Below are 19578 nucleotides of genomic sequence, written 5' to 3' on the forward strand. Positions count from 1 at the left end.
GATTATTAGCTGAGAATTCTCAGTGACCTCACCAAACTACAATTCCCACAATCCTTTGGGGAAAGTCAGGATAGTGGCGCTGATATAATTTTTCAAATGGAGATGCACATCTAATATATGGGATGTGCCCCATTCCACCAGACAGGAAGCCATAAAGAATGTGGTGAGAAAGAAGAGTCCTCCACCTCTCTTCTGTTCCACTGTCCAACAACTCTTACTCTTAGGTTTCGCTAGTGGAATACTCAGACACCCAACCCAGAAAGGTGCATTGTCCCAGGGTCAAAATATGGGAATCCGAAATTTAAAACCTGGTGTACAAACTGGGAATAATTCTCCTTTGCATCAGACAATCCATCTTGAGACTTCCAAACAGCTGAGCAGCAGAGTGGAGGAAAGTAGCCAGGCTCCAGTCTGGCAAGTGAGCAAGTCATCACAGTGAAAGCCTTTAAGGCAGATTCACAATGGCACCGTGTCAGGGTCACCCATTTAAGGAGCTGCTCCACAGAAGAAACGCCTCATCTCGGAGACGAAAATTAAGTCAGCCTGTCGTATAAAATGGTTAAAATAATGTTTCCTGACTGGGGTGGGAGGTGCCTGCCATCAGGAAGAATTATTTCCACCTCAGTCACTTTGAGAAATAAGCAACTTGGCTTCATAGGCAAAGCTTGTTGGGGGGGGGGAGGACTTCCATATTGTGCCCCAAACATACACTTCAGAACAACGCCAGTCAAGGGCCACATCCGCACTATAGATTTAAAGCACTATTGTCAGTGGCGTAGCGTGGGGGGTGCAGGGGGGGCCGGCCGCACCGGGCGCAACATCTGGGGTTAGGGCAAATCCACAGGTTAGGGGGCGCAAATCCACGGGTTAGGGGGCGCAAATCCACGGGTTAGGGGGCGCAAATTACTTGCCTTGCCCCGGGTGCTGACAACCCACGCTACGCCACTGACTATTGTACCACTTCATAAGGTCACAACCTCTCCCAAAGAATCCTGGGACTTATCGTTTGTTAAGTGTGCTGAGAGTCGTTAAGAGGCCCCTATTCCCCTCACAGAACAACAATTCCCAGAGTTCCTTGGGAAAGGGGATTGATTGTTAAACCAATGGTAAAGGCAAGCCCAGCCAGTAATCTGACTGCTGCATTTTGAACCAGTTGAAGTTTCTGGCGTGTCTTCCAGGCTTTCGCTGAAGGATATCAGGAAGACATCCGCAGCCTAGGCAGCCCTGCAGGAGTTCCCGCAGGGCTGTCTAGGCTACTGATAGCAGCTTGCTTCCCAGAGCGCCGGGCGCGCTGAAAGCAGAGCGCCTGGCGCTTCAGGAACACATCCGCAGCCTAGGCAGCCCTGCGGGAGTTCCCGCAGGGCTGTCTAGACTGCGGATAGCAGCCTGCCGCCCGGCGCGAAGGGCACCCTGAAGCAGAGCGCCCCTCACATCGGGCAGACATCCGCAGTGTGGGGAGCCCCGCAGGAGTTCCCCGCAGGGCTCCCCACGCTGCGGATAGCAGCCTGCCGCCCGGCGCGAGGGGCACCCTGAAGCAGAGCGCCCCGCGCGACGGACAGACATCCGCAGCGTGGGGAGCCCTGCAGGAGTTCCCCGCAGGGCTCTCCACACTGCGAATAGCAGCCTGCCGCCCGGCGGGCGGGGCGCGCTGGGCAGACATCGGCCAGCCCCACAAGCTCGGGGGACAGCAGGGAGGCGCAGCGCCGCCATCCCACTGTTCCTCGACCTGGTTCGGTTTCCCTGACCTGGTTTTGGGGGGGGGAATAAAGGGGGGGAATTCCTTTATTTCCCCCCCAAAAAAAACTAGGTGCGTCCTATGGGACGGAGCATCCTATGGGATGGAAAATACGGTACTAAAAGGCAAGAAGCGGCTAAGAGGAGCACTGGCCCACAGTGGCGCCCACCTGAGAGGTGCAGGTACTGAGCTCAGGCTGAGAAAAGCATGGCATACACTTATCTTTGATTTTAAGAACCCTGTTTGGTTTAAGAAAAGATTTAAAGTGTTTAAAAATGCACTCATTCAACAAAAAGCATGAAATCTGCAATTGTTAAGATGCCTTTTTTAAGTTCCTGCCCCACAAGAAGTAAACACATTCTAGTCTCACAATTGGCATTTACTTACAACTCCACCCACCCCGCTTCCCCCCTTGATCTCTCTGCCCCAGTCTTGTTACTCCTCAAACAAGGAGCCAGCACTGAAGCCGGGGTCAGTGACGTCTCAGACTTTGAGAAGATATGCATGCTTTAAATCGGAATTCTCGCATCCAACCTCTCATAAAGCTTATCTTGTAAAGAATAATATTTTGCCCGTTTAACCAAAATTTACTGTGGTTATAAATTGTAAACCTTTTACTCTGGAAACCAACCCCTTGTAAAGCTTATCTTAAGCTGCAGAGTGAAATCTTGGGCATGTTTAACCAAATCTAAAGCCAGCAAAGTAATTATTTTGGATTATCATAACAGGTTTTACATACTTTCTCTCTACTACTTGTGAATTATAGGGGAAAAAATTTCCCAACCACTTGCTGGATGGGTGGGGGTGAAATTAAGCCGTTCTGAAAAATGATGGGCAGGGAGAAAATTTGCTGAAAATTTCAAGAGATTGCTGCTTACCTTACTTAAACTTAGAAGGTGGTCACAGGGTTTTTATATATCCCCCCCACACACACACACACTTGTTTTTTTCAAAAAAGGAATTGTTGCCCATGGCTTTGTTGCATGCAGCACTATTTCTGTTCTGCTGCAGTTCCTCTTCCACCAAAAATGTTATTTATCTCGCTGTGAGTTCTGGAAGACCTGCTCCATGCCCTGCAGGTCTTTTCCCCACCTGGTTGGGGGGCGGGTGTGGGAACACAGCCTTGACTGACTCCAGCTACAAAAGCTAAGGCTGCTGAACAGACTCTTGCACTTTGGTGTTGTTTAGGGAGATTTGTTGCAGTTGTTTTTTGAAACTTTATTTTAGATCTGATTGTGATTTATGCGGAAATTGTCCAGTTGGTTGTGTATTATTAAAGTGTTTTATTTCTTGTTAATGACTACTTTTGTTATGTTGTAGTTATGTATTTTTTCATGTTTGTAAGCTGCCTTGAGCATGGTTTGAACTGTGGAAAGGCGGCATACAAATAAAATTATGTATATGTCTTTTTCTACCCCCATTCATTTCAGTGCAAAGGAAACATAATGTAAATGTGGAAGGAGAAAACAATCAATTAAGTATTGTTTGCAGACTGAAATAAACAGCAGCAGCAAATACCAATGGTATTCGAGAGATTGATTTCCATTCCAGGCATGGAACGAATAAAAAAAACTTTAGCAGTTTCTGTTCCCATGACAGTTTTCATCAGAATTCTTTGACATCCCTGTCCATGGTTGAGCCTTTTGTGGTAAAGACATGCTGTCAGAAATTAATTTAATAATAATAATAATAATAATAATAATAATAATAATAATAATAATAATGTGTTGTTGCTTTTTTTTACTATGCTTTGTATTTTTGTGTTTTTATATTGTAAATCACCTGGTAATACTTGGATGAAGGGCAGTATAGAAATTTAATAAATAGAATATCATCATCATCATTAACAACAACATACAAGAAGAAGAAGATATCTAGAAACTGAACAGTGGTTTCTGAGATTGGTCTCTTAGCCAGGGGTAAGTTTTCTCTCCATCTATGTTTTGTTTTAGCGGAGTGTTATCCAACTTCTTTTTTAAAAGCATCTTTCTGCGCTTACTTTTATCTTCCTTTCTCTGCTTTGCTTTCTTTGATTCCTGTTTGACTTGCCTAATGCTGAATTATCAAAAACGTCATAATGGATTGAACAGGCCTCCACAGATTATCGGTGGATGACTGTTCCATCCATTATGAAATCTTCTGCAGTGCCTTTCTCATTATGCATAAAGTTCCCTGGGATTTTTTGTCTATTCCGAGAGGAAGAATCCTCCCTCGTATTGTATTTTCCTTCTTTAATTTAGAGTACATCCAGATGCTGGGGAAAGGGATACATTGAGCTTCCTGCCCCCCCCCTTTTTTTTATTATTACTGTGAAACAGAACTGGCCTCTGGTTCTCTGGATTTAATGCATAGCCCATACATATGGTAGTTTCATGGCTAGCTTACCACATTTTCCCTACCTTCAGAGCAATCAACTATGTCCCTGCAAGAACCATGCACGAGTGTTAGACTATGTCAGGGGGATTTACTATTTTCTTTGTTTAGCCTGTGCCATTTCATTTATTTTTGCGCTTTCAGAAACGAGTTGGAAAATTTGATTAGCGATCTGCCATTCAACTCGGTGGTGATAACACCCTGTTAAGATATGGTGCTCCCATTTAAGATCTAGACATGATCTGAGACACGTCTTTACAATTATCACAAAAGCCTTTGAGGATACAAATAGCATCCGCTGAGGGGATCTAAGTGGGAAATTTCCTCCAAATGAAAAGAGCACTTTCAGAGGAAGGATTTCCTTCAGAAGTGCAGCAGCAGCAGAAAAGTTCTCCTCACCAAACCTGCTTTTGGTCTCAGTAATTGTTGTCATCACCCATAGCAGCTGTTTTTTGTACAATTAAAAAACAACAACCATGCACATTCAATGTAAATATGCATTCAATGTCACAGGTTGTTGTTTGCATCCATCTGTCTCCAGAGACAATAGAGTGCACCACAAGGGGTGAAGTCAAACCGCTGCATTTGCGCACCAAAGTGACACCCCCTCCCCGGGTGCAAGCACTAGATTCTTGAAATGTAATCTTATCATTCTGCTTGCTTATACCTTTATGTGGCTACTAAAGCCTGCAGCCCTGCTTGCCTGCAGCCCTGCCACCCCCCCCCCACATTAAACCCCTAGAGCTTCCACTTCCTACGCTCAATTTTCACCTTCCCAACCTCATTTCTGAAGCCGCTCTCTCTTCTGCAGTCCCACTTTGCACCCATTTTCACCCACATATCCATGCCTCCTCCTCACTCTGTGTGCCTCCCTTCTCACTCCCATACCATAGCCTCTGCTCTTGTGCAATCTGCCTTCTCTTTGGCTCCCCTCCCCTGCAAATCCAGGATTCTGATCCTCCAATGGGGACTGCGTGACAACAGCGTTCCCTTTTTATGTATATAGCAAGATTCCATTGGTTTTTCCCACGCACACCCAAGTTTAGAGGCTCAGCACATATGAGTAATGTCATAAGCAAACTGGGTGCCCACTTCTGAAACCAAAAGCTAGTGCTCTGCCAAAAGCTATCCTCCAGTTTCTCATCGGTTTTCTTCCCTGTATGAAAGAAGCTTCCATTTTTTCTGCATCCCTCTAAGGGCACTAAATAATTTCTTTAGAACTTCAGCACAGGGTTTTGTGTGTATTTCACTTTCCCAGTATACATTTCTCCAGCCTCTCTGCAGGCTCCCCAGCTACCTGTGCTTCCTGATCTGAAAAAGCCCTATGGTAGGAGTTACCTAACAATGTCTTCCCCTGGGCTTTGGTTGAAACATGGGCACCTTGGGAGGCTGCAGAGTACAGACCGCTGGGGAAATGCTTTGTAGGGTGAAAGGAAGGACACTCACAAACACCCCTTGGTCACTTTGAAAGTAAGGAAAGGGCAGCAGCAACAACAACAAACCCCATACCACCCATGGGGTTATTTCTGAATGCAATTTCTCCCTCATCAATTGACAGAGAATGGTTTGGGGAGGGGATGCAGAAGACATTGTTTTAACAGCACTGCCAAGAGGTGCAGCTCCGCTAGACAAGAATATGATTCAAGGGTCAGTTTTACCCTAACCTTGAAAGCCTAATTGCAGAAGGCGGAATATGGCTGTATGCATTTAGCAGGAATTTTCTTGGAAATGGCATAGTGTGTGAGAGAGGGAGGGAGGTGCAGAGACAGAGAGAGAAAGCCAGGGACAAGCAGAGGAAATAGGGAACACAATAAGATACCGCCAGCCCTCCTCCTCCAGACACATTGAAGAATTCCTTAAGGAGCAATCAAAGCATCACAAGAGATGGAATGACCCAGCGAAGGACACAGGAAGACCAGAAGCAGAGCTGGGATGACTACTTGGGACATCATGGTTTGTTCACAGCTTCACATCTCAGCCACCATTGGCTGGGGAGGACCACACTTGCTCCAGGGATGCAAATAAAACCCACTCCATTTTCAGAAATGGCTTTTTATGATAAAATTCAAAGGCAACAACATCCCAGTACCTTCCGTTCTCCCCTCCCCTCCCCTCCACATTTCCTTCTCCAGACTTTCCGTTTGCTCCTCTGTGCTCTTTGCTTTCCTGCCAAGCTGTGAGAAGCAACCCAGATTTGGCTACAGCCATCTCCAACTCCCTAATCTAAACAAATGGAAACAATTTGTCCGCTCCAGAGCCTCATGTTAGGCATCCTCCAGCTTTTCCTCAAATAACTCAAGAGATACAGTAAACCTGCTGATGCTGCTGTTCTGCCTTCAGTGGGAAGCAAGCAAGAATTGATTCCCTTATATGCCTCAGCCAGGAACGGACCCACCAAACCCTCTCACTCAGTTTTTGGGAGGAGAAGCCAGGAAAGCCTCCGGTTGGGATTTCCAACTGGCCAGAATGCGATTCTCTTTGCTTGTTGCCAGAACGGGAGGGTGCAAAGCCAGGAAAATCAAGTCCAATTTAGCACTTAAGAGAGCATACATTAAATGTTACCATACACTTGGGCCCTTTAAAGTATTGCACAGCAGCAGCGGCTGCCTCTACCCGGAAGGCTGTCGGTGGGAATGCTCTGCAGCTCTTAAATAGGTTGTGCAAAGAAGATGACTGGCACCATATTGTAGGGAGCATCCAGGGACACTTGCATCCGTAGGTGTTGGTCTCTCTGTTATCAAAGAAGACAAGTTGGTGACAGCCCAAAGCAGAGCCTGTGCCATGAACAACACAGGAAAAGAGATCAGAAGCTGCCTTATATTGAATCAGACCATTGGTCCCTCTAGCTCAGTATGGACTGGCAGTGGCTCCCCAGAATTTCTTCCCAGCCTTACCTGGAGGTACCAGGGATTGAACATGGGACCTTCTCTATACATAGATGCTGCACCACTGAGCTACAGACCTCCCCCAATGAATGCCTTCTGCTTCTGCCGTTTGTGCTGTTTTCTGTGGGACTGCAGTGTTGATAGAAATTATTTTCATTTTTTCTTTAAAAAGAGAGTATTATCTTTTTGAAAATATCAGCTGAATGTATGCATACACATACACACATTTTTATTTAAGTTCATTATCTGTTGGCTATTTCAATACTACTGCTGTTACTAATAGATTGGCTTATTGTCATAGTAACTTAAATCATTTCCAAGACTTCTTTCCCAACATTGTTGTAATTTGTTGTTTGATTTCAGCACTGAATAAATTTCTGCCAACAATCCAGAGAGTCTTTTATTGTCACACATGCTTCCCACATTTTTTAATACAATACATTATCTTATACAACATCACTCTAGCCTATGCCATATATTTTATTTCCAGTCCTCTACTGGTGGAAATTCTTGTTTCCTTCCACTTTGAGCCATTAATACTTGAGCAATGACAAACATATTGCCTAGCCTTTCCCGATGCTTATTTTGAATTAGCCCAGCCAGTCTACCAAATATGATAGCAAAACTGTGAGAACTATTACCAGCTTGCGCCCCAGATTACTTTAACTGTACACATCCAACATTAAAAGGTGACCAATCTTGATCTCCAACAGGATATGTTATGAAAGAAACAAGTCACACAACCTTTGTTTCCTCCCTCACAACACCAGGACCTGGGTTAATACAATGAAGCTGAATGGTAGAAGATAATGGTCCAGTAGATCTTAGTAGTATGCACATGAAAGTTCATACCAAGAACAAACTTAGTTGGTCTCTAAGGTGCTACTGGTATATTTCTACTGCATCAGACCAGCACGGCTACCTACCTGAAGGTAGAAGAGAAGAGCAGTCAAAACATAGTGTGTAGTTGAACTATGGAATTCACTGCTACAAGATGTGGCATTGGCCACAAATCTAGATGGCTTTTAAAAGACATGAGGGAAATTCCTGGAGGAATCATAAAATTATAGAGTCGGAAGTTCCTCCAAGGGCCATCTAGTCCAATGCCCTGCAATGCAGGAATCTCTACTAAAGCATCCCTGACAGATGGCCAGCTAACCTCTGCTTTAATACCACAAAGGAAGGAGAGTTCAGCGACTCCCAAAAGGAGACCATTCCATTGCTAAACAGCTCGTATTGTCAGAAAGTTCTTCCTGAGGTTTAGTTGGAATCTTCTTTCTGGTAACTTGAATCCATTGGTTTGGGTCCTATCTTCTGAAGCAGAAGAAAACAAACTTGCCCCATCCTCCACATGACAGCCCTTTAGATATTTGAAGATGACTATCATATCTCCTCTCAGTCTCCTCTTTCCCAGGCTAAACATACCCAGCTCCTTCAACGGTTCCTCATAAGGCTTGGTTTCCAGCCCCCTTGGTAACCTTGGTTACCCTCCTCTGCACAGGTTAGAAGCTGTCTTTTATTGAGTCTGACCACTGGTCCACTTTGCTCAGGATGAAGAGACATCTAGCCAAGTGAGGTGGGGAAAGGCCCACTCATTTGTCACTATGGTAACAGAGCTTAATCCAGAAGATGCTGATGGGTACTTAGCTGAGTGACTAAGGCCATGATCTTAACAAAGGAGCTGGTTTGTCTGGTTCAGCAGGCTTCCTCTTATGGATCCTAACCTTACATACATTGGATCACAGGCCTAGATGGTACCCACAGATATCATCCAGACCAAACCCTAGAACCATAACATTGTAGTATTAGAAGGGACCCAAAGGGCCATTTAGTCCAACCCCCTGCAATGCCCATATGAGGATTGAACCCGTGACCCTGGTATTATCAACAGCACACCAGCTAAGCTAACTGCCAAACCCACAACACTATTGTGGAATCTGGACAGGAATATGAGCTGCCACACGCGCCACCTAGTTCACCTTCCCCACTGTGATGAGCTGTTTCTAAAGCCACATCTATATCTAACAATTAGCAGCAGAAAGTGTTGTGCAAATCTTTTGGAGTGAGGCATCTCCTTTTGGGCCGGTGATGCTAAGATTTCACAGCGACTGAATTCACCTCGGTTCTGGCACGAAGGTCACCATCCATTTCTGTTGTTCAACAGAGGACAGGCTGCAACCCCTTCACTCCCTTCCCTGGGCAGGGGGCCCAGTCCGCCTGCGCTTACTCCCAAGTAGACATGCCTCCCTCCACCCTTTCTCTGGCTCTCACCGGGCCCAGCAAAGCGGCCGGGATGAGCAGGCACAGAGCCAGGAAGGAGGCAGGAACTGCTCTTTTTTTGCAGAGGAAAGAGTTAACGCGGCAGAAACCTAACACCCGCTGGAGCCGTAGAGCCCAAACGCGGAGGGGGGAAAGGGGACGGGACGGGAGCCTCGCAGGCGGGCTGTGGCGGCGGTCTGAGTTTCCTCTGCCAACAACAAGCTATTAAAGACATGGGACTCCGGGCTGGCTTGGCTAGCAGAGGGGATCCAGTGTGCAGAGGGGACTGACCGGCAAGGCAGAGGAGCGGAAACTTTCAGGGATTTTGAAAGAAGGCGGCGGCGGCGGCGACGCGCCACTCTTCCAGGGTGAGCCTGCTGGTGGTCACGGGCTAGGTGTCCCGGGGGATGGATCCAGGCAGAGAAGAACTCCTTGGCCTTCCGCCCCTTTGCAGCCCCCCGTTCCCTCCTCCGTGTCACCTTTGCGCGCGCGCGCGTGTTTATCTGCTTAGCTTGCAAAACTCCAGCCCGGACGCCCCTAATCAAAGGCACATGCCTCGGCAGCGGCAGCTTTTGCCTTCCCCTCGCGCTCCAGCCGTGCCAGCCCCTCCGCCTCTTCTGCAAGGCTTGCATATTCCTGCTTCCACAGCCGCTCTGCAAACTTCCAAAGGGGTGGAGGGTCAAAAGAACACATGGATCTTCTTCTTCTTCTTCTTCTTCTTCTTCTTCTTCTTCTTCTTCTTCTTCTTCTTCTTCTTCTTCTTCTTCTTCTTCTTCTTCTTCTTCTTTCAAATGCAAGGGGCGCTGCTTCACCAGAGGGCAGAAGTCAGCTGCCTTTTAGACAATTTTCCGAAACGCACGCGAGGTAGGTCTTCACAGGCACGGTTTGCTAGAGCGGAAACGGAGCTCTCTCCTTCCCCATCCCTAGCAGAAATAGTATTTTAAAAAAAGAAGTGCAAATGCCCTGTCAAGCAACAAAATTTCCCTTTGAATGAGGGTGTTTGGTTTTTGTTCTGGGTGTGTGTGTGTGTGTGTTTGTTTGTTTGTTTGTTTGTTTCTTTGTTTTGCTCCAGCTTTCCTTCCCATTTTGCAGATCACAAAACTGAGGCAAGCTATTATCTGGAGTTCTCAATTGCACACATGTGCAGACTGAAATTAAAGCATCCTTTCAGATGTTCGGTTAGGGTGGGCACTGCAGACAAACTGTCCCACCTAAAAACTGATAGGGGGAAGGGTTCATTGGTACAGCATCTCAGGGAGAGAGCACCTTTGTTGCATGCAGAAGGTCCCAGGTTCAATCCTCTCAAGCATTTCCAGGTAGACCTGGGAATGTCCCCTGCCTGAAACCCTGGAGAGCAGCTGCCAGTCCGTGTAGACAGAACTGAGCTAGATTGACAGATGGAACTGACTTGGTATAAGTCAGCTTCCTATGCTACTATGTTCATAAGATTTAAACACACACATACACACCAGACTTTTAATATTTCTAATTCTACTGAGAGTTCATTTTTAGAACAGGAAACTTTCTGGCAAGGAAGAAAGATCAGTTAACAATCTAAACTCTGCCTTCCCGACCGGATGAGCTGTGTTCATCCAAAATGCTCCCTGAATGGGAGGGATCTTTCAAGATCACTATAAATAACACTTATCTCAGTTAAGTCATCCTGGAGGGAAATATCCCCTTGTAATTACTATGATGTCTGTAATCATGGCAGGGGGCTTAAGAATGGTGGTGAAAAGGGGTAACTTAAGGAAGTTATTAAATAAGGAAGGTGTACATTAGCACGTATTACTGTTTTCCCGCTTATGGTACCTTTCTAAAGGTAACATGATAAATTATAGGAACAAGACTAAATATAATGTGGAAGATCTGTTGAAAAGATCTCTTTATGTCTTCTTGTTTAGTTAAAAGCAACTGCTGGAGGAGGGGGAATTTGGATTGCAGGGTGGCAAAGAGGGACTACCCTTCACACCCACAATCCACACCATTTCCCCATCTTAAATAAAGATGCAAACAAACAAAAAAGCGAAAGGGAGATACAGGAACAACACAAGTCCCTGTGATTAATAACAATGCCTGATGGCAGCTGTAAATTAGAGAGACTTAACAGGAGGGAAAGTTAATCTCCTCCTCCTCCATTGCTGCAACCCCGATCCAAATCCCACTCCCATGGGTGCTTTTAACTGAAGATAAAGGACTCTGTGAAATCCAATCACAGATCTTCCACATCACATCCTGTTTGGCCCATACGTAGCCTCTTGCCCTTATCAAGGTTTCCGTCGGCCAGTGAAGGAATTACTGGTTTTCAAGTTGTTTCTTTGAAACTCCTGGAGATGTATCACCTCTGCCACATGTTCTGTATAACCAATAATAGAGCAATCCTGTGCAGGTCTACTCAAAAGAAAGGTCCATTCAGGAAGTATGCAGAAGATTATGGCCCACAGGAGCTATTCATCATGTCTGAGTGCAGAAGGAACAACTGTGTCACTTGCTGTAAAATAATTTACCATCTGTGCAAACAGGAAATACCTAGAAAGAAGAGAGAGAGAATCGTCTTCACAGAGGTGCTATATCAGTGCTTTCAGGTTTCAAAAACATGACTGACAGCCTCTAATCATAAGAGAATAACATATTTGGTATTTTAAGGAGGGTTGTATAAATTCTTACAGTGATGGGGTGGTACTCAACTAAGTCTTTACTTAGAGTAGACTGAAATTAACAGACTTTTAAATTAGTCTACTCTGAGTAAAAACTTAGTTGAATACCATCCTTACACTGTAAGACATGGGTAGGCAAACTAAGGCCCGTGGGCCAGATCAGGCCCAATTGCCTTCTGGATCTGGCCTGCGGACAGTCTGGGAACCGCTGCGTGGATCACCAGCATGCACGTTCTTTCCCTCTCCCTCCCTCTCCCTCACAGGGCAGCGGCGGCAGCGGCAGCGGTGGCACCGGTGCCTCCTCCCTCCCTCCTAGCTTCTCCCTGCCCTGCCTAGAGAAGGAAGGGAGCTGGGCTTTGTTGGTGCCAGCAGCAGCAGCAGCACTTGAACAGCCGCCATTTTAAGCAGGCCCTCTCCGGAGCCCTTTCTTGCGCCGCTCATTGTCCCCCCACCGCTGCCAGCCCCTGCCACTCACAAGACACAGGTAAGAAGCCACGGGGGCTCATGGTGCTCTTGCATCATTTCTTTTTTCAAAATATAGTCCAGCCTCCCACAAGGTCTGAGGGACAGTGGACCAGCCCCCTGCTGTAAGAGTTTATCCAAACCATCTCCTCAAACCTCCCAAAATATCAAGAATTTTCCCTCATGACTAGAGGCAGTCAGCCATGTTTTTGAGACCTGAAAGGACTGATATAGCACCTCTCTGAAGAGGATGCTATCTCTCTTCTTTCTTGCTTGCCCTACCTTCTCCTTGCTTCTGAGGTGTTTTTAGTCACAGAGAATCGAGGCCCAGAAACACCCTGCCCTTTCACATCCTCTCGATTTCAGTTGCCTTTGTGTTTCCTTCTCTCCTCTGCCAGGTCACTATGGAAACCATCCAAATGCAAGTACCTTTGGTCTTCCTTGTACTCCCACTATTTGTATTTGGGGCTCCCGCTGATGCGTCTGGCCCCCAAGAAGTCACCCTCACCTCGAGCAGTTGCAAACGTTGCTGTGATTCCCTGGATGCACCTAGCTCCTCTGAGGCCAGTCCTGGCCGAAACAGTCCCCACTCCTTGCCTTATATTATTCCAGAGGTGCGTCCATATATCAACATTACCATTCTGAAGGGTAAGTGCATATTCAGCTACTCCTCCTCTCCCTTCATTCTTTCCTCCCAGCTTCACCTCAGTGCCTAAAATCATATTTTAAGCTTCCCAATGGGCCAGGGGATGTACTTGAATTTTGCTTGTTACTTTGTAAACTTCCATGTGAAGTGTTACTATATATAAGCTTGTGTGTATATAACATATATAGAAATGTAATTTGAGTGGTTAATGTGCAAAGCAACTGGCCATTGTGCACATTTACCAGGCCTCATGGAGAGCACATAATCCTTCCATGAAGAGGAAAATGTGCACATTTCCCGGTCAATCAATGAGGCTTGTTGGGGATTATCCATGCTGGCCAGAGAATGTACCAAATCCAATCAAGATATGCACATTTCCCAATGTCTATTGGCAATTAGGCATATTGACCATGAAAAGTGCACAATTTCCTCTTCATGAAAGGATTATGGGTAGAATTCAATGTCACACTAAGGCCATGTTCCATCAGCCCAAGCTTTTCAGATTGCCAGATAAAACAATCTCCTCCACCCCTGCACAGTGTTCAGGGTGTGCATCTCCTGACCATCCAAAGCAGAACTGGGGAGGGTGTGGAGGGAGGAAATGTTGGTGGGGGGAGCTAGTGGGATTCACTGCCCTGGCTTTCCTAAGTGCAGCAACTCAAATGAATCTGACCCTATGTGAACATTCTCCATGAGAGCTGATGAATGTGCACAACGGTCAGTCATTACACATATTAACCACTCAATTCACATTCCCCTGAATATGTACAATATGATTGTGTATAAGTGTGTGTGTGTGTGTGTGTGTGTGTGTGTGTGTGTGTGTCTCTAACCCCAGTACAAGCTTGTTTGTAACTGAAGTTGCCCATAAGTAACATTTCTCAATGCTGGGTAAGTTGCTCATCTGTCTGTAGCGGAACCATAAAAGTCCAAGGAATGGCTCCATTTGGTTAGAAAAAGCCTGAAATCAGTTCAGGCCCAAGACCAAAAGTTATCCTCTTCAGGCCAAATGCAAAGCAGACAGAGGTTGCCAGCCTGCAACTAACTGAGGAAAGTCTGCCTAGTGGTAGCATATGTTTTACTTGGCTGCAGCCTCCTATCTCTGAGGGCTTCCAAAGACTCTCCTTCTCCAGCTGTCCTTGCATGTGGGACATAGCTGCTGCTTTTGCCCCGCCTTCCGTCACAGATCTTTCCCCACAGCCCACCTCCTTCGCTGGCAGCTGTGTCGTCCTTTTATCACGATGACTGCCAAGGATGCTGCAAAATGCATGGAAACACATTGTAAGGGATGGTTCCAAGCCCACCCACCAAACCATGGGTGCCCTAAGCCTTTGCTTTCTCTTTCTCTCTCCCCCCCCCCCACAGGAGATAAAGGAGATCAAGGAGAACCTGGGATTCCTGGGAAATGGGGCAAAGAGGGGCCGCCGGGTGAACGGGGAGCCCCGGGCCCGAAGGGCAGCAAGGGGCAGATGGGTGCCCCCGGAGATCCTTGCAAGCACCAGTACGCAGCCTTCTCGGTCGGCCGCAAGAAGGCGCTCCACAGCAGCGAAGGCTACCAGGCCTTGATCTTCGACACGGTCTTCGTGAACCTCTACAGCCACTTTGACATGTTCAAGGGCAAGTTCTACTGCTACGTGGCTGGCCTGTACTTCTTCAGCCTGAACGTCCACACCTGGAACTTCAAGGAGACCTACATGCACGTCATGCGGAACGACCAGGAGGAGGTCATCCTCTATGCCCAGCCCAGCGACCGCAGCATCATGCAGAGCCAAAGCCTGATGCTGGAGCTGCGGGAGAACGATGAGGTCTGGGTGCGCCTCTACAAGCGAGAGCGCGACAACGCCATCTACAGTGACAACGTGGACATCTACATCACCTTCAGCGGCTACCTGATCAAGCCCAGCCTTGAGTAGCTGCTTGCCTCTCAAGCACCTCTGCTGCCCTCCTAAGCATTACTGTAACACTGCCTGTAAGCTGCTGCAAATCATACACAGAAGGACTGGAAGCATCCGAAGAATGCGGGGCCATTCAAGAAGACCATTTCACTAGAGAATTAAGATGGAAGAAGGTGAATGTTTTGCTGACCAATTCATTAGCCTGCTTGTTTTCAGACAAGATCATGAGGTTAGAGCTGGGCTTTCTAGGTTATCTGAAATCTTCACACCTGCTACCCCAGACATTTCCCTCATGGGAATATTGGTGCATGGACTTGGAAAGTGGTGCTTCCTTACTGGAATGCCCTAAGTGCTCTTGTTGTACATGAAGGACACAGCTGAATTGAGCAGTCTCAAGTGAGTGACATCTTCATATAAATTCCAAGCTAAACACACCCCAGCAGCCACTATTTTTGCACAATGAGTTCCCCTGGTGCAATGGGACCTACCTCCCTCTTCTCCAAAATCTGGTTTGGAGGGTCAGGAGAACCCCCAATGTAGCTCATGCAGAGAGGGGGGGCAATTCTGCCTGGCAAGCAGAAATGTTTTCTCTGATGGAGCAATTGCCATAGCTTGACTCTGAATCCCCCCCCCCCCCATTGTTTGCATGCCCTGCTCGTCTCTGAACAGGTTTTGTAGCCCTGTAGGCTGAAATTTAGATCTCTTCAGTAGGCTGTGCACACAAAGGTCAGAATCCAGCCCACAAATTGCGCATGAGATCAATGGGGCTTACACGACTGTGAACTGGATCGTAGCCTGTGATTTTAGAGCTTGTCAGCTGAACAGTCATGGTTTAAAATAGGTGTGCAAAAGATACAGGGAAGTGTAAAGAAAGGAATAGTGCAACTACCTTTTTGTAAACTTCTGTTTGCCATTGCCATGCAGGGACATTTGCACACATGGGGAACATGGGTCTAGACTGGTTTAACTTTGATGGTGCCTTAAGTGTTGAAGTAATAGGTCAGCTCAGGCTGGGGCAAACATCAAAGGAAAGAAGGCTTCTAGAGGGAACATTTGTTCTGGTTCTCGTAAGTGAGACCTGCACCTATGTACAGGCAATGATCATTTTGCATGGGGGTTGTTTTCATGACCCCCCCCCCCACATTGACAGAGCGTACTCCACCCCATTATATCCCCACCCCCTTTTCCGGCCATTTCCAGGTTGCAGTGATGCTCATGTGCACAGTCATGTGTGCTTTAAAGCGCCATTGCCTTTACTACACTGTAGAGTGCTTTTGTTCAAGATTCCAACTAGTCAGCCCTACCCACTTTGAAGATACTCCATTCCATGCCCTTATTTCCTGCTTTTCCATTCCCCACCCCCTTCCATCAGTTAGTCAGTATTCTGTGCCCACTGAGCATGCCCAGTCCTTAGGATTTTTTGCTTTAAAAAATGCGTACCTGTGCAAACCTTGGGTCCCACCCCCCGGCTCTCTGTAGCTATCACTTTTTTGAGTATTGAGGCTGCTCTTTGCTATACACCATGATCCAAACAAAGATAATGAATTCACTATTAATAATATATAGCATATTAATCCTGGGTTGCTTTAAAAAAATGAAAGTCATATGGCAGGCAGTGGCACAGCACTGACTAGCTCCTATTCCTGCAAGCATCAGGAAGCAGTCCGGGATAGAGCAGAGAATGAGTAGCTGTCCATCATAGGAAAGAGATCATAGCTCAGTAGTAGAAAGCCCCAGGTTCAGTTCCCCATGTCTACCTAAAAGTATCTTAAGTAGCAGAGCTGGAGACACCTTGTCTGAATACTTGGGAAGCTGCTGTCCTGGACTAGCCAGTCTTGGACTAGATGGACTAACAGTCTGACTCGAGAGAAGGCAGCTTTAATGTTCTTCATCAGAAGGAGTAGCAGATGATTTCTCTATTCACCTTGTACTACCATGTGGGCACGGTAGGTGGTTAGCCCCCCCCCCCCCCACGGTTCCTTGTTTTATGCATATCCAGCAAGCTGCAGCCAGTTTAGAAGGTAGCAAAAGCAACAACACTTTTCCACCCGCTGGCAAGCTACTTTCACTCATCCAGAACCCTGCTCCTCCTGTTATATAGGGATGATGTTGCTGATCAGCCTTACAGGGATTTTGCCAGGATTGCAGATAGGGCTGGGCAATATCTGGTTTTCAGCATCATGATATATCACCAGGTAAACATGATGTCTGAAATAAAGTTGGAGCTATGTAGAGACATTGGCTGGCTTCACAGTTTTTCCTACATTGTAAATTTCACATAGCACACACAAACACATCATGATTCGTGATACATCATGATTCACAGCCAGGTCAAAAATTATGAAACCGATATCAAAATATCGGTTTCAATCCAGTTTTGGACAATATATTGATATATTGCCCAGCCCTAATTGCAGAGGTACTTTGAGTAAAGCACTCTGAAGTTTCTAGAGGGCTATGTAGTTGGCATATGGCTGTGCACAATGTTTAGCTGTGACTTTTTATGCACAAGCTGTGAATCTGCACAGGCCCCACCAAGCATACTCGCTGCCGCTCCCACTGCCATGTGGCCAAGTGTGCAGAGACAGCACATAGGAAAGCAGAGCTCTCCTTCCAAGTTGACGGGTCTCTCAGGGGGCAAAGGGCTATGTGGGGGCAGACATTTTTGCTTTGACCCCCATGGAGAGCCCTGCAGAGGAAGGTTATGAGAAAGAGTCGGGAAAGGGGGCTTTCTTCAGATGGGGAAGTCTGGGGCTGATTGGACAAGGAACCAAATTCCTCCTCTCTGCAAGGCATAAACGGAGAAACCAGCTGTTGTATATTTGCAACGTGTGGCGTCCCTGTGTCTCTCTAGGGAACAGCAGGAATTTCTAGCACTGAATCGCTTCCAGACCTGAGCTCTGAATTCCTCGAGCCTCTGCCTCCATTCCAATGTCAGCAGAGCTCTCAAATGTTCCTACTGAGAAGTTCTGCATTTAAAGTCAATAAGGCAAAGTGTGTGGTGTGTCGGTGTTTACTGCTTGCTTTTTGGTGCAAAAAAAAAAGGCTTCTGACTTTTAAAGAAGCTCCTTTGGTGCTAAACCAGGATCCTGGAGAATAATTGGTGCTTAATGAGAGATATATTGCAGACATAGTGGACTGTGGAATTTATGGTGCTTTATAGAGAACCCAAATCACCCAACCAGATTTCTTGTGTGTGTGTATATATTTTCCTAAATATTAAAACTTCTTTATTGCACTTTGAAATGGTTTTTCTCCTTTCGTTCTCACCCTGTTTCTCTGTGAAGCAGCTAGGACACTGTGTTGTGCAAGAGCCACGTTACATCCTTTCTACTTCTGCTCTGCAGGATCTGTCAAGATTTTAGCTGCTTAAGAATTGAACGTTTTGTTTCTTTGCAAAAGAGGGGCATTTCTAAAAAGAGGGGAGACCCAGTATAGAGGTATGGCTGGAGGACTGGAACTGGGGGGAAGCTGTAGCTCAGAAGTAGAGTATCTGCTTCCTACACAGGATGTCCCGGGTTCAAGCCTCAACATCTCCAGGTGGGGCAGGGAATGGCCCTTACCTGAAACCCTTGTGAGCTGACAGCCCTGAGTACATGGAGCAATGCTCTGACTCTGCTTCCTGTGTTCTTATGAACATGGGAAACCTCAGGCTCTGTTGCTCAACAGGAACATGAGCTCAACAGTTGACTTTGGGCAAGATACTGCCTTTCAGTCTTACTTGCCTTACAGATGTTGTGCGGCTAGAAAGCTGCTCCTTGGAGGAAGTGCAGGATAACAGTACATAACATGAAAGCTAACTTAGGAGTAGCCCCATTGAGCTCACTGGAATTATCTTCTGGGTAACCATGCATCGGCAGCTGTTTCAGAATGTCTGGGACTGTTTACTTTGGAGAAAGGACAGATAAGAGATGACATGATAGAAGTTTTATCAAATTATTTATGGCATGGAGAATGTGGAACAAGACAAGTTTTTCTCCCTCCTAGCCCTAGAACTCTTGAACAACCAATGAAATGGAAGGTTGGAAGATTCAGACAGTACTTCTTAATGCAGCACAATCTTAAATTATGGAACTTGCTCCTGCAGGAGACGTGATGGACCACCAACCAAGGTGGCTTTCAAAGACAAATCCATGATGGCTATGCTTTGCCTGCATACTTGAAGGCAGGAATGCTTCTGAATGCCAGTCGCTGTGAACTGCAGGAGGAGAGAGTGGTCTTGTGTTCGAATCCTGCTTGCGAGTTTCCCACAGACATCTGGTTGGCCATTTTGAGAGCAGGATGCTGGACTCGATGGACCATGGGCCTGATCCAGCAGGGCTCTTCTTGAATCCCAGAAACTAATCAGATGTTTGGCATAGCTTCCAACTCCACATGGTCTCAGCTTAGAAAGGATAACATCTCACATCACACAGCCACAACAAATGCCACACTGCCAAATACTCTATAACTGCCACCTTCACCACAGCACATTTTGATTCTTATCAGTAATAAGGCAGAAGGCAAAACATTTAGCTTCTAGACTTCAGTATCTCTGGTGCTAGTCACCTGATAAATATCTGGTTTTAGTGGTTAACTGCATCCTTCCAGGATCCAGAGCACACCTAACAATCATATCACAACAGCAACAATAACAACAACTGGCTGATAGGTGAGGCCAGGCTGG

At 46.5% G+C, this 19578-nt stretch overlaps 1 protein-coding gene across 1 annotated transcript; it reads left to right on the forward strand.

Annotated features, from left to right (window-relative positions):
- Positions 1–9381: 9381 nt before the first annotated feature.
- On the forward strand, positions 9382–18158 carry C1QTNF6 (C1q and TNF related 6). The gene is made up of 3 exons (XM_028746664.2): positions 9382–9620; positions 12770–13019; positions 14383–18158. The coding sequence occupies exons 2-3, from the start codon at positions 12776–12778 to the stop codon at positions 14928–14930; spliced, it is 792 nt and encodes a 263-aa protein (XP_028602497.2). The 5' UTR covers positions 9382–9620; positions 12770–12775; the 3' UTR covers positions 14931–18158.
- The last annotated feature ends 1420 nt before the right edge of the window (positions 18159–19578 follow it).

The sequence above is a fragment of the Podarcis muralis genome, chromosome 10 (assembly GCF_964188315.1).
Source record: "Podarcis muralis chromosome 10, rPodMur119.hap1.1, whole genome shotgun sequence".
Lineage (NCBI taxonomy): Eukaryota > Metazoa > Chordata > Lepidosauria > Squamata > Lacertidae > Podarcis > Podarcis muralis.